The 12,835-nt window shown below is 41.9% G+C and overlaps 1 protein-coding gene across 1 annotated transcript in view; it reads right to left on the bottom strand.

Annotated features, from left to right (window-relative positions):
• The window catches only part of ptprsb (protein tyrosine phosphatase receptor type Sb), a 103,092-nt gene that overhangs the window by 52,115 nt on the left and 38,142 nt on the right, over window positions 1-12,835 (bottom strand). The window contains exon 5 of the mRNA XM_084732154.1: window positions 3,227-3,415. Coding sequence (XP_084588280.1) covers window positions 3,227-3,415 — 189 coding nt within the window. The remainder of the gene's footprint in view (window positions 1-3,226; window positions 3,416-12,835) is intronic.

Here is a 12,835-nt window from a genome sequence, read left to right as displayed (position 1 = left end):
AGTGGTAAGTATCCATTTTTACACATCGGTAGGTTACTGGGAATTATACTGGGATGGGTGCAGGAGCTCCAGCGGCTCAGCGTTTCGTAGCGGCTGTAACGAGACCTGACAAGCTTTGGATCCCTCCACATGTTGAAGCAGGGTGGTAAGAGCTTTATAGTAGATATAAAGAGCCTTATCTTTTTTCGTGCAACCCAAAAGCACAAAAGCAAAGTTGTAAAGAACTGATTAAACCAGGAGCTTTCAAACTGGAGTCCAGGGACCAGCAGGGGTCCTTGTACGGGTTGCAGGGGTTCTGGGCGAAAGGAGGAATATAACATTTTAACTTTTATCACATTTTTTTGGAAGTTGGCACAGCCAGGAATAGGATTGGCTGATTTCACTGAGTGTAAATTATAATGATCATTGATTAACTACAATAACCTTATTATTTTTAAACCTAAAAATGAATCTGAGAGGATTCTTTAAGACAAAAATCCTCTCAAATTGACAGTCTGTCTAATATGCACCTAGTGTGGGGGTCACTGACCTCAAAAATTTTGGAAAGTCCTGGATTAAACAGTAAATGTGTGTTTGCTGATGTAAACTGCAGAAATATACATGTTCTGCAAACTAGCTGACTACCAACAGAGTTATTTCAGGGGCTATGGAGCACATCGTTATTGACGTTACATTATTTTGTCAGGATTACAGGTTACATCAGCAAAAGCCCCATCCAGAATCGGGACCGGAACAGCGACTGTATGGTATTACCCCGCCGTGTGAGAGATGATCCTGTATCACAGTTTGGACTAACGTTAGCGACTCTGTCCTGCTCTTTATTGGATTTGGTTACATTCCAGGAACTCCAGCCAAACTCGTTAACCGTAATAGCATTATGTGTGCCAACCAGTACATCTACATCCTAAAAGCCTTTCCTCTTGTAAAAGTGAAATTACAAACAATAAAGCATAAATCTAACCTCTGCTGCTTAACTTCTGCGGCGTCGTCCAAATCGAAACATTAGAACAACATAACACTTTGATTTCACACTTTCCTTTTCATGCGGCACTATAACACTAAGATTAGTAGCTCTACGTGACAATACAAAGCAGTGCTGCATCTTTATGTCCATGTCTTCTGCATTTTAATTTTTGCCTGGGACATGTGGCTTTGCATAATATATGCTATGTAGCCTTCAACTGCATATCTGAGACCCTTTCATGTGTTTCTGGTTCACCTGCTCCAATATTCAACAGTTTTTCTTCTTGTAAATTTCCACCAGGAGCAGAACAGGGAATCTCACTCTCTGTGATCTATGACCAGAGGTGGGTAGTAACAGATTACATATAATACCTATAATACATATAATGATAAGGTATATATAATACCTTATCAGACTATAAAAAATAAGTAGCTATATTCAGCCCAGATTACATTTGAAAAAAGTAGCAAAAGTGGATTTTAACTGATGGAATCTGATTTTATCTGATGCCCCGAAGCGCTAATCTAACTTTTTTTGACTTGCGCAAACTGGTTCCGTCTGCTGCTGAAGCATCTAATCTGCTAACAAAAGAAGAAGTTGTTCCAGTTTGCCAGCTACATCGTATCCTGGGAACAATGTTAGCATCTTTAAACCTTTTAAGGTTTCTAACAGAAAAAGTTGTATCCGCCACTGAGCAGTTCTGTTTTGCCACCGACACGTTTTTGTCCCTCAGACATGTGCAGAAAGAATATATTTATTCCAACCAGAGAGAAGCGATCAGAATAAGCATTTCTGTGATTATTATTTTCCTACTGAATGGATTATCAAAGGTTTACACCACCCCTCTCTGTCAGATTGAAAATTACTCCTAATCCAACCGAATCAGGCCAGTCTCTTCCGGTTGAGTGAGAGGGTGCCAGACTTTAGTCTTTTAAAAGTCTTCTAGCGTGGGCAATAATTGGCTGCCTATAGCGATCTACCTATAGTTATATTCGTCACTTCAGACAGAAAAATCAGCAATCATTGAAATGTGAAGCTGCTTTCCTCTATTTCTGTGTGACTTCAGGGACCCATTGTTGCAAAAATTACTAAGAACTTCAGGATTAAATCTGGTTTCACTGCCATGCAAGAGCAGAAAGTTTGACAGGTGTAGCAACAGTAACTAAAAACGTAAGAATGCGAGACTCTTAAATTAGTTTAAATGGCGTCTAAATGGCAGACTCTGCAAACGGAGACGCAGACGCTGGGTTTACGAAGGGCACTAGTGATCAGTGAAAGATACTGGCTGACAGCAGGGAGACATCGGGGCCGGCAGGACGGAAGAGCGCAGAGAATATGGATGAAGCAACAACAAAATGGTTTCGCCTCACCATCACTTTCATCCCCCCTGAGGACGACTGAGTGAGAACGGCTGAGAAAATACGTGTCTGCCTACTCCAGGAGACACTGTATCATCTATACAGGAGAGCATAAACAAAGCTGAACAAACTGTCTTAAACGCAATGTGTGATTCTTCTGTATTCACCCCTCGATCCGTCTGCACACACACACACACACACGCTCGCACGCACTACACACATTTTCCCCGCTCTCCCTCTCTAGCAGCTTAGAAAGCTTCCCTGCCTATTAATGTCTCTGGCAATGTGATCTTAGATTCAGATTTTAAGACACTGAGCTCATTTCACACCATTTCAGTCTGGGCGGGTCAAAAGATAAGAGGAGCATCAGTTAAATAATGTGCAGAAACTCCCATCTCTGTAGCTATTGATTCTGAGGTCTGAGAAAAGAGAATAATGGTTGTTTTGGGGCAGATTGATTATTATATTAAGTACTTCAAAGTGGATTTACTTTATAATTGTTTGTGAACTTTTTCAACCCACTTGTAAAAAGTATAAGACTCTTTTTTTACATTGATGCTGCTGTGTTTTTGGATGTTTAAGATCCACGATGGAAAGAGATTTGGCCTTTAAAGTGTCATCTTTTTATAATCTTTTCTCCCAAATGTTAATAAAAACAGCATTTTTTTTTCTCTTGGCTTAAGGACGGCACAATTATCCTTTTATGAAATTGGCTTTAAAAAGGTTTTACACCCCCAAAGGATGTAGATAAACTCAGAGAGGAGCATGTAATCCCTCAATTCTAATTAAAACATGATAATCACCAAATTTAGAGCAACAGGGATTTTACCTGATAGCGATGCTAAGCTTTAGATGCACTGCTTGTTTACGTATTTTCAGATGAAATGATCGTCGTCTGTCTCACCTGACCGGAGCTGTTTGATGCGGCCCTGGCTGGCGCTGGGGTCGACGGGCAGGAAATCTTTGAACCAGGAGATCTCTGGGTCAGGGATGCCGCTGGCAGCGCACAGCATGGTGGCCGTCCGCGTCCGCTCCACCACCTTCAGCTGGGGACCCATGTCTATGCTGGGGAAACCCAATGGCAACAGGTCCTCTGGAAGGATGCAGACAAAGGAAAGAAAGTATTCAGATTTTACAGATGCTAGCAGCATTCAAAACAGGCCGGGGCAATAAAACAGTAGTGACATGTATCTGGAACATTAGCAGTAAGATGTCTTGACAAATGATGAGGTTAAATTCAAAATAAAGTGGTTGAAATCAACTTTTTCTTTAATATTATCAATAATAATCAATAATGACTTAAATGAAACATTTTATCCTGATCAATTTTTCAGGATTATCACCCAGTCCTAACTCAAAATTTATATCAAGCCATCACAATAATGATAGCACCTCTGTGACGCATACTTTGTTAACATGCTCACAGCAACAGATGCTGAGCAGGTACAATGTTTACCACCTTAGTTTGGCTTGGTCATAATGCTGTCAAATGCTAATTAGCAGTTCACACAAAAAGCAAAGGACTGAGGTTGAAAACAAGCCAGCTGGCCAACAGTGGCACCTTTACAGAAATGTCGTCCTTATAAATAAAATAAATGAAGTGAACATAACAAGTGCAGCTGATGGAAATGTCATTAATTTTTGCAGGTATTTGTTCATGAACCAAAGAACTGGACAAAAACATGATCAGTGCCTCAGCTTCCCAGCATGCATCGTATGAGAGTTAAAATTCTTGGACCATTCTTTTTTAATAGTTTGAAGAAAATATGTATGACGAAAAACTTGCTGTGTGTCACTAATATGTCATGGTTGTTGTTGTTTGTTTTTTTTCCAATACTCGAAAAGCTGTAAAACATGATGATAGCTAATACTGAATTCAGTCCCGCCCTCCTTACATTTAAAACTGGCAGCATATTGTCTTTGTGACAATCCTGGAACAAACTGAGAAATGTAAAAGCAAATTAATTTTATTTGCGATGTTCATCAATATGATTACAGAGTTGTTGGTTCAACTTAGTATCTTAATCTTGTTAAAACATGTTTTCTCAAGTACAACTGAATTAATATCAGGTTTATTTGATTCAAAAAGTTCGGTTTTGACAAAATCACCTCAACTTTTTTTAAGTTAAAACAAACAGGTTTTATTTTTTATTTTTGCAGTGAATATAAATAAAAAATGATGTAAACGCTGAGCTGCTGGCTGTAAATCTGCACCAGATGTCTGAAATGAGTTAACGAGTGTATAAGAATATACCAATAAATGTAAATATATTCATATGCACAGTCTATCAATGTCTGTCAATCAATAGATATTAAATGTGCAGAAACGACTATGATTGAATATGAACAAATGTGTGTTCTTCTTATTTTTGTTGGTTTGACAGTTTAAACACAAACGGCTGGTTTATCTGACTGCACAGAGGCACAGTCAGCCCTGCCATGCATTCATTCTGTACTTTCCTTCTTCTGTGGTGAAATATAACACTCTCTCTCTCTCTCTCTCTCTCACACACACACACACACACACAGAGTGATGTGAGAGCCACTGTTCCCCCGCCTTTAACATCTGCAGACCCTTGAAAGTAGAGATACTGGCGAGGACAGCAGAGCCACTATACCCTTCCTCATCAAAGCAGCGCGTTGGTTCCTGCAGCTAGCTTGTCATTAGGTGATCTAGTAGGCGGGAACACAGAAACACAGCTAGGTTATACTGTGTGTGTGTGTGTGTGTGTGTGTGTGTGTGTGTGTGTGTGTGTGTGTGTGTGTGTTTGTGTGTGTGTGTGACAGGCCATTTCTACAGGAGTATAAACATACCGCCTAGTCAGCAGGAGTTACTTAAGTGCCGACACATGCACACACACACACACACACACACACACGTGGCTATAAACACAGCCAGCAGACAGACACACATACACATGCGGTACACTGCTAACCTAGAAACACAGGTGTTTGGTGGCAGTGGCAGTGAACTGTGAGTTTTCCGTGGTGTGGCTCTGTGGTGGTAATGATTCCTGTCTAATAACTATGCAGAGAGCTGCTCAGAAACAGCAGCAGCAATTAGAAGCTGGGATCAAGAGGAGGGGCAGGGCACTGGGGGTAATAAGGACTTGTTAGCAGTAATTGTTAAAATGTACCAACGATTAGAGAGGCCGATCTGGGATGTGTCTGGATATGTCTGATTACGTCGGGGGGGCAGTGGATAAGTGTGTGTGTGTGTGTATGTACATATTTGTTTCTATAGTTATGTTCTTATTAGCATCTTTGCAGATTTGTGCGATGTGTGGAATAATGTACGGAGACACGTCCACACACACACACACATCCAGGAAAATGAGGGTGTGCACACGCAGAAAAGCAGTTGCTTTCCACTTCACACAGACACATTCACACACACTTTCTCTGGTGAATGGGATTAAGCAGCTCGGTGACAACAGTCCAGATGGCCAGACACGTAATCAAGCATCCATCAGGCTTCCTGCTTCCTCCTCTCCTTACCCTTTTAACCACTCTATCTCTCTCGCACATACACACCGACACCTCCCCCATACCTGCAACTATAATTATATATTCCACTTTCCTACAGCAGCAAAGCAATTACCAAGATGGTAATTTCCTCGGCTAATAAATCAAACCCACAGGAGCCTCTTGATAATCAAGCGCGACAAAAAATCCCTTAAAGTTAGCTAACACCAAGGCCGCCATCACTGACAAATGTGGAGCCAAACACAGTCCGAGACGCAGAGCGCGGCCGCATCAACTGTCTGTGTGTTTTTCCTCGGCTCCTCTCCTCCTCCGGGCCCCCTGCTACCTAACCACATGACAGACGTGTACCATCTGTTTCCACACACTCTGCGCAGGGGATGAGAGGCTGAGTGGAGATAGGATCTATCGCTCTCTTCCTCCTCTCTTTCCACAGTCATCAGGTTTGGAGAGACCCCGTCAGATAGGAATGTCAAGCTGCTGCTGATGGCGGTGGGCTGAAGGGGAGGAAGGAGAGGAGAGATGCCACGAAAGACGAGAGCAAATCAAAGCTCGGAGGAGAGTCTGGTGACCATGTTGATTTTCAAAGCTGTGGTTAGAGCTAGAGGTGGGCGGTATACCGGTGACTGCCATGCTCACTTAGGACTGTGATGGTATGGATTTTTTTCGTACCGTGACGACAAAGCAACATATTCCTTTGGGGACTTCATTAAAGGACACTGTCATAAACATAGCGTAGCTCCTTTAAGGAATAGGGCAGTGTGAAAGTGTGTGCAGCGTGCAAGGGAAAGTGAACGAGCAGCTGTCAGGCTGGCAGCAAATGTACAGTTTGTTAATAAACACTGTAGCTTCTCCAGAAAGGAAAGCAAGAGCAGGAAAACATTAAGGTAATGCTAACGCTTTGTAACACCAGCTCTGGTGTGATTATATTCCTTTCAGAAGCTTTGTAAACCAGCCTCGAACTGCAAAATGCCTTGTGGTGATGATGGTAATTTATCTACAGTCCATATTTTTTCGAATGTAAGGCCCCACGGTGGTCCACAGGAATTTGGAGCCAATAAACACATCTGTTTTTTTTTTTATATTTTGAGACGGTTTACCTCACATTGCCAATTGAGTGAAATGTAGTTGTAGCTCTTATTATTTTTTGAATACCTTGATAATACTGGAACCGTAAAAAACTCAACAAACAAAACTGACTGTGATATAAATTTTAGATTATATTACCCTCCCCTAGTTGGATCTCAGGTGGCAATAAGGCCACAATCCAAACATCTGTTATCAGCCAAGGGAGACCCAAAGTGGGAGGAGGGGACTAGATACCCCCCTGCATCCACCTAATTCCGCCTGTCCACCATCCCCGACTGATCAATGCTAATGATCCACCTGAATGGAGGCCAGCCGTACGGCCACTGACGAAAAAATGAGGAAGAGAAAAGGAAGAAGAGGGGGGAGATCGATGGGGAGGTCAGGAGGCGAGCTCCCCTGAGGGGAAGAATATGCTAGGCCTACATCTGCTCCCCCCCTCCCCCCCTCCCCCCCGCCCTCCCCACAACCCCACCCCTCTCCTGAGAGGGTTCAGATGGTCTTTTTATCACCCTGCCGGCTACAACTACATGGACTCCCTGGCTGTTAATTAGAGCACGCCACTGCAGCGGGCTCGAGGCGTGTGCATGTACGCACGCGCGCGCGTGTGTGTGTGTGTGTGTGTTTGTGGGGGGTCTAGATCTGTATTCCAGTCAGGTCTTTATCAATGCTGAATCACTGAGAGAGGGAGGAGGAACAGGGAGAGAGATGAATGGATGAATGGATGGACAGATTTATTAGACACTAGCGTACGAAAACAATGATGGTACTTGATTTTATGCTTTTTATGTACTCTATTATTAGTATTCAGAGGGTTTTATTTTCCAATTATGTTATGCATTCTATCATTTTCATCTTTATTTTGTTTATCTTTCCTTTATTAGTATTATCAAGTGGGTTTTATTCTCCATCCAGTTGTACATTATAATTACGCCGTTCTATCTCTGATGTTTAATTTCATGTCAGTGTCAAGATGCATTCTGTGCATGCTGTTCTTATATTTATCTATTTACTATTATTATGAAGTGCCTTTTATTTTCCATCTCATTTTCCATTAATTTTGGCATTCTTTCCCAGTTTTTATGTACATTCTATTCCTTTTTAATCTGAAGCACTTGGTGCATGTAATTTCTTTATTGTAAAGTACTTCAGTCTGCATTTCTTGTATGAAAGGTAATATACAAATAAAGTTTAGTATTACTATTAAATATATTTTAGAGAGGTAAATAATATTGTTTTTCATGTCTGTTGTTTGGGGTTAAAATGTAATTATAATTATAGTTAATTGAGGTTAATTTTCAATTAAGTGCCCATCGAAACTCCCCAGAGCCTGAGGTGATTTCTTTGACATGCCTGTTTTGTATGACCACAAATTCAAAGCCCGTATATATTTAACAACAGTTCTAAGCAGCATTTCTCCACATTTGTGAAGATGGAACCAGTAAATTATTGTCCTCAGCTTGGTTAAAGGTTTTGTGTGCAAGATTCGCAGGGATTTATTTGCAGAATATGACAGAAATTGAATATAATATTGATATTAAGTGTGTTTCATTAGTTTACAATCACCTGAAAATAAGAATTGTTGTGTTTTTGTTACTTTAGAACAAACTCTGAGTCTCCCCATCTATCTATCTATCTATCTATCTATCTATCTATCTATCTATCTATCTATCTATGCATTTGTGCTAAGACACAATCAATGATCAATTGTTCATCATCTATGCTATTCTTGGTAGCATGATATCACGTTGGCACCTGCACGTCGGTGCTGTCTTTACGTCAAGAGCCATAATGAAGACAAGTCTTATCAACCATTTTGGTGCTTTGTTCATGAATAACAGTGGTGAAATTAGCTTTTCACACCTTTCACATCCTCTTAGAAACTCCACATGCAGTGTATTTTTTCTGTAATGAGCGCCAACATGAACAAAATTGAACCAGTGAAAGATAGACAGAGAGATCCACCCAGCAGCGGACTATAACTCCGCTCTGCAGATAAAGATAAACCAGCAGACTGGACACTGAAGTACAGTTCACTGGAGAGGAGAATAGAGAGCTACAGGTATTCTGCCCCGCTCCTGGATGAGTCAGCGGCTGCTTGAAATAGATACTGCGGGCATGGCCTTGATCACACTTTTCACCAAATGAATCATTTATCAAACACAAACACTGCTGCGCAAAAGTACCGCTTATTTTTCATCTCCTGGTTAAATTGATAAGACAGCCTATGGAAAAATGCGCCATGTGTGTATAAACACAGTGTGTGTCAACAGCGTTTGGGGGAACATTGGCAAGGACCAAGCAGCATTGTTCCCCGGAGCTTTGTGTTTGTGTGTATTTGTGTGTATCAAGAGGTTGAGAGCGTAAATGTTGGCCTGGTTATGTTTGCAGAAGGGCAATCAGGCCCTGTGCCCAAAACCAGTTGGTGGAGCCAACCGAATCTGGGCAAATATGCAATTCATGCATCCGCGTGCAAATACACACACACACACACACACACACACAGAAATACTAGGACATACAGACCCACACACACACGCACAAAGTCAAACACATAATGCATATGATGCAAACAAACAAACATGAATCCAGGTTTTCGTTTCCTGTCCCTCTTTGTGTTTCCCTCAGTCGCCCAAACACAGATGTACACACATGCGCACAAACACGCAGAAAATTATCATTTGTCCTGGTTAAGAAACAGGTTGCCTATTCATCTTTCAGTTCATTTCAGCTGGGAACGGCCCCGTGCATGAAAGAAGTCTGAATAAAAGCCGATCTCGGGGAGCCTGATTCAGGATTAATCTGCCAGCGCTCAGCAGTCTTCAGAGGCTGTAATGCTTTGACTCTTATAGACTGCAGGAGGGCTGAGGGGGAGCACTTTAAATGCTAATGGACCTTTATGATAATACATCACAATACAAAGCCCAATCAGACTGAGCATCGTACATCAGTCCCACCAAAAACCCACATGTGTCCCCACCAGCCTCAGCCCTGCACTCTCAGAAATAAAGCTTCTAACTGGGAACATGCAGGACTCTTCAGCTTCTCCCCAGAGGTGAACCCTTCTTGGTTCCTGGTGGAACCCTTAAAGGTTCCAACTTTCAAAGGGTTCTACCTAGAGCCCAACACGCCACCTATCCTGCTCTTTTGCTTTGTCTGTCAAAGCACTTTTTAAACTTTCCAAGGTGATATATAAATTAAGTTATTATATTATTACAAACAGGTATACCTAGAACCATCTGTGAAAGGTTCCAACCAAAACACTTTATCTATCTAGAACCTTTGCACCTTCCAAGGGTGCTAAAAAGATCCTTTTTATATTCCAAGGGTTTCATCTATAAACCACCCAAGGGGTTCTATCAAGAACCCTTTTATATTTGAAGGGTTTCATCTATAAACCACCCATGGAGTTCTATCAAGAACCCTTTCGCATTCCAAGGGTTTCATCTATAAACCACCCATGGGGTTCTATCAAGAACCCTTTTATATTTCAAGGGTTTCATCTATAAACCACCCAGGGGGTTCTATCAAGAACACATTTATATTTCAAGGGTTTAATGTAAAACCCACTTAGGGTATGTTCTAACTAGAACCCTTTAGATTCTGAGGGTTTTAGCTAGAACCCCACCCAGTGCTTCTACACAGAACCCTTTCCTATTCCAAGGTTCCATCTAAAACCCATCCAGAGGGTTTTACTGAGAACTCCTTTCTATTCACTGGGTTTCATAAATATTATATTCCAAAGGTTCTATCTAGAACGTGCCATGGGGTTCTGTCAATAAACCTGTCATATTCGAAGGGTTTTATCTAGAACCCACAGAACCTTTTCATATTATGGTACAAAAAAAAACCTTGATGACCAAGTTCTTTGAGGATTGTTTAAATCCTTGAATAATTCTTTCTTCCAAAAAAGGTTCTCTGAGTGAAAAGGTGGTAGAACCTCAGTCCTTCAGGAAGAACCCTTTTGGGGTTCCTTATTTCTAAGAGTGTACGTTGGCTCTCCTCCTGTGAGACTGAGCAGCCAGAGACTAAGAACACAAAACATGGTGATCCCACATATAACAGTCTATTACATACAAACATACAAGAAGAATAGACTGCAAGAAAAATGGGGAAAAAAAGGAAGGAGGGAGTAAAAAACAGAGAAGATGAGGGGGTATATATGATGAAAGAGCCGGTTCTCCACTGAAGGAGTGTAATCCTCTTGCAGGCTGAGTTGATACTCTCAGTTGTTTCCAGACTGAAATGCTGCTTGAGCCGCCGGCCTGCCAATGCAGCAGACGCCTGGGGGGAATCACTGATCTGACTCTGTTGTTCATTTGAAGGGTGTTTGCCGTGGTGGCAGAACATCTCTCCTCCCCCTTCTCTCCCAATCTCCCCCCTCTTCCTCCCCCATCCCTCGCCTCCCTTTTCTCCAAAAATGGGACACTGGGAGGTGAGTATAATCAGGATTACTCTGCACAAACCAGCCGTACACACACACAGATATGCACATGCACACACTCATAAACAAAGAAATCCATGTGCATGCATTCACCCACATACACAATCATGCGCGCACACACACACATACTGTATATACACAACTGCAGTGATGAGAATCTCTCGCCCACCAGAGGTTTTTCAAACATGCAGAACTGCAGATATTCACATCTCCTGGAGGCGGAACAACACAACTGCAGTGTCCATAGAAAAGAGCAGTTTGGGTGGAAAAGGGGATGGGGCGGGTTCGGATGGGGTGAGCGGCAGAGAGCTTGTAAAAATGCAAAAGGGAGGCGAGGAGACAGAGAGTCCGGATAGACAGTGAGGGTCAGGCTGAATAGATGGCAGAGAAAATGAAAGAATGAATAAAACAAGAGAGAAGAAATTAGAAACGGACATTGCTGAGAGCCAGAGAAGAGGCTGCTGGAGTCAAAGACAGAAAGATGGAGACAGGAGGAAGAGGAGGAGGTAATAGGATGGGGAAGGGAGGGGGGGGCATGTGTGATGGTGATGGTGAAGGCACAAAAAGGATGATCTCCCTGACCATAACCTACCACATCTCCATCCATTAGGCGGCCTATAGAGCAGCAGCCCATATCCTGTGGCCAACCACAAGCCCCTAACACTGTACAACACTGCTATTAGTGTCGGTCAACCATTATACAAGATGATGAGATGAAACACATCAGGGGATGAAAAGACTTTTCAGTGGTTTGGGCAGTAATGGAAAGCCTCCTTTCTACTTCAGTGGTCGGCGGACATTTTCTCCAATGAACCGTGTTTTGGAAAGACTGACCCAAACACGGTTTTTGCAGACTTTTGTGCACTTAACAGCATCCTTGGATGACTTGATCTATCATACGGTGTATCACTCAGCATATAGTCGATTGCAGGGGTGTGCAGCTTTGAAGGCACACTGTCAAATAGCAGTGAGTTATACTTTTTCCAGCGACAGAGTTGTGAAGTGGGAGGAGGTGTCTAGAAGTAAATGTCCTGTTATTTTTCTATATGTTAGGTGACAGGCATTTGGAGCACTTCCAACACTTTGATGGGCATAAAATCATCAGTACAAAAGATGAGCAACTGTGCTAGAAAATATCTGGTTCTCTGATTAAAAAGTCAAAAGTGTTTTTACATACAAAAACGAATCAGAGAAGTCAAACATGAGCTTCTTCGTTGAGATGCAATGACTGCAATTTTCTTTGCCAGTTATGACTTTTTAAAAGTCTGACCTGCCAACTGCAATTTTGGCCAATTCCAAATGACTGTCTTTCTACGAACTAAAATTGACAGAATTAAAACTTTTTGTAACTTTTCTTTAATGGAAAATTAAACTGCACATTCATAATAAAACACTGACTCATAAATAACTTTTACATTTTCTTCAGAAGTGCTCCAGATTACTGCCAGGCCTGATTATTCAGATTACGTACCAGAGGGAGCGAGATCTCATGAGACCTCA

The sequence above is a fragment of the Lutjanus erythropterus genome, chromosome 12, assembly GCF_056507025.1.
Source record: "Lutjanus erythropterus isolate fLutEry1 chromosome 12, fLutEry1.hap2, whole genome shotgun sequence".
NCBI classification, from domain to species: Eukaryota; Metazoa; Chordata; class Actinopteri; order Lutjaniformes; family Lutjanidae; genus Lutjanus; species Lutjanus erythropterus.
Note: the sequence above shows the minus strand (reverse complement) of the source record. Positions and strands in the feature narration are given on the sequence as shown.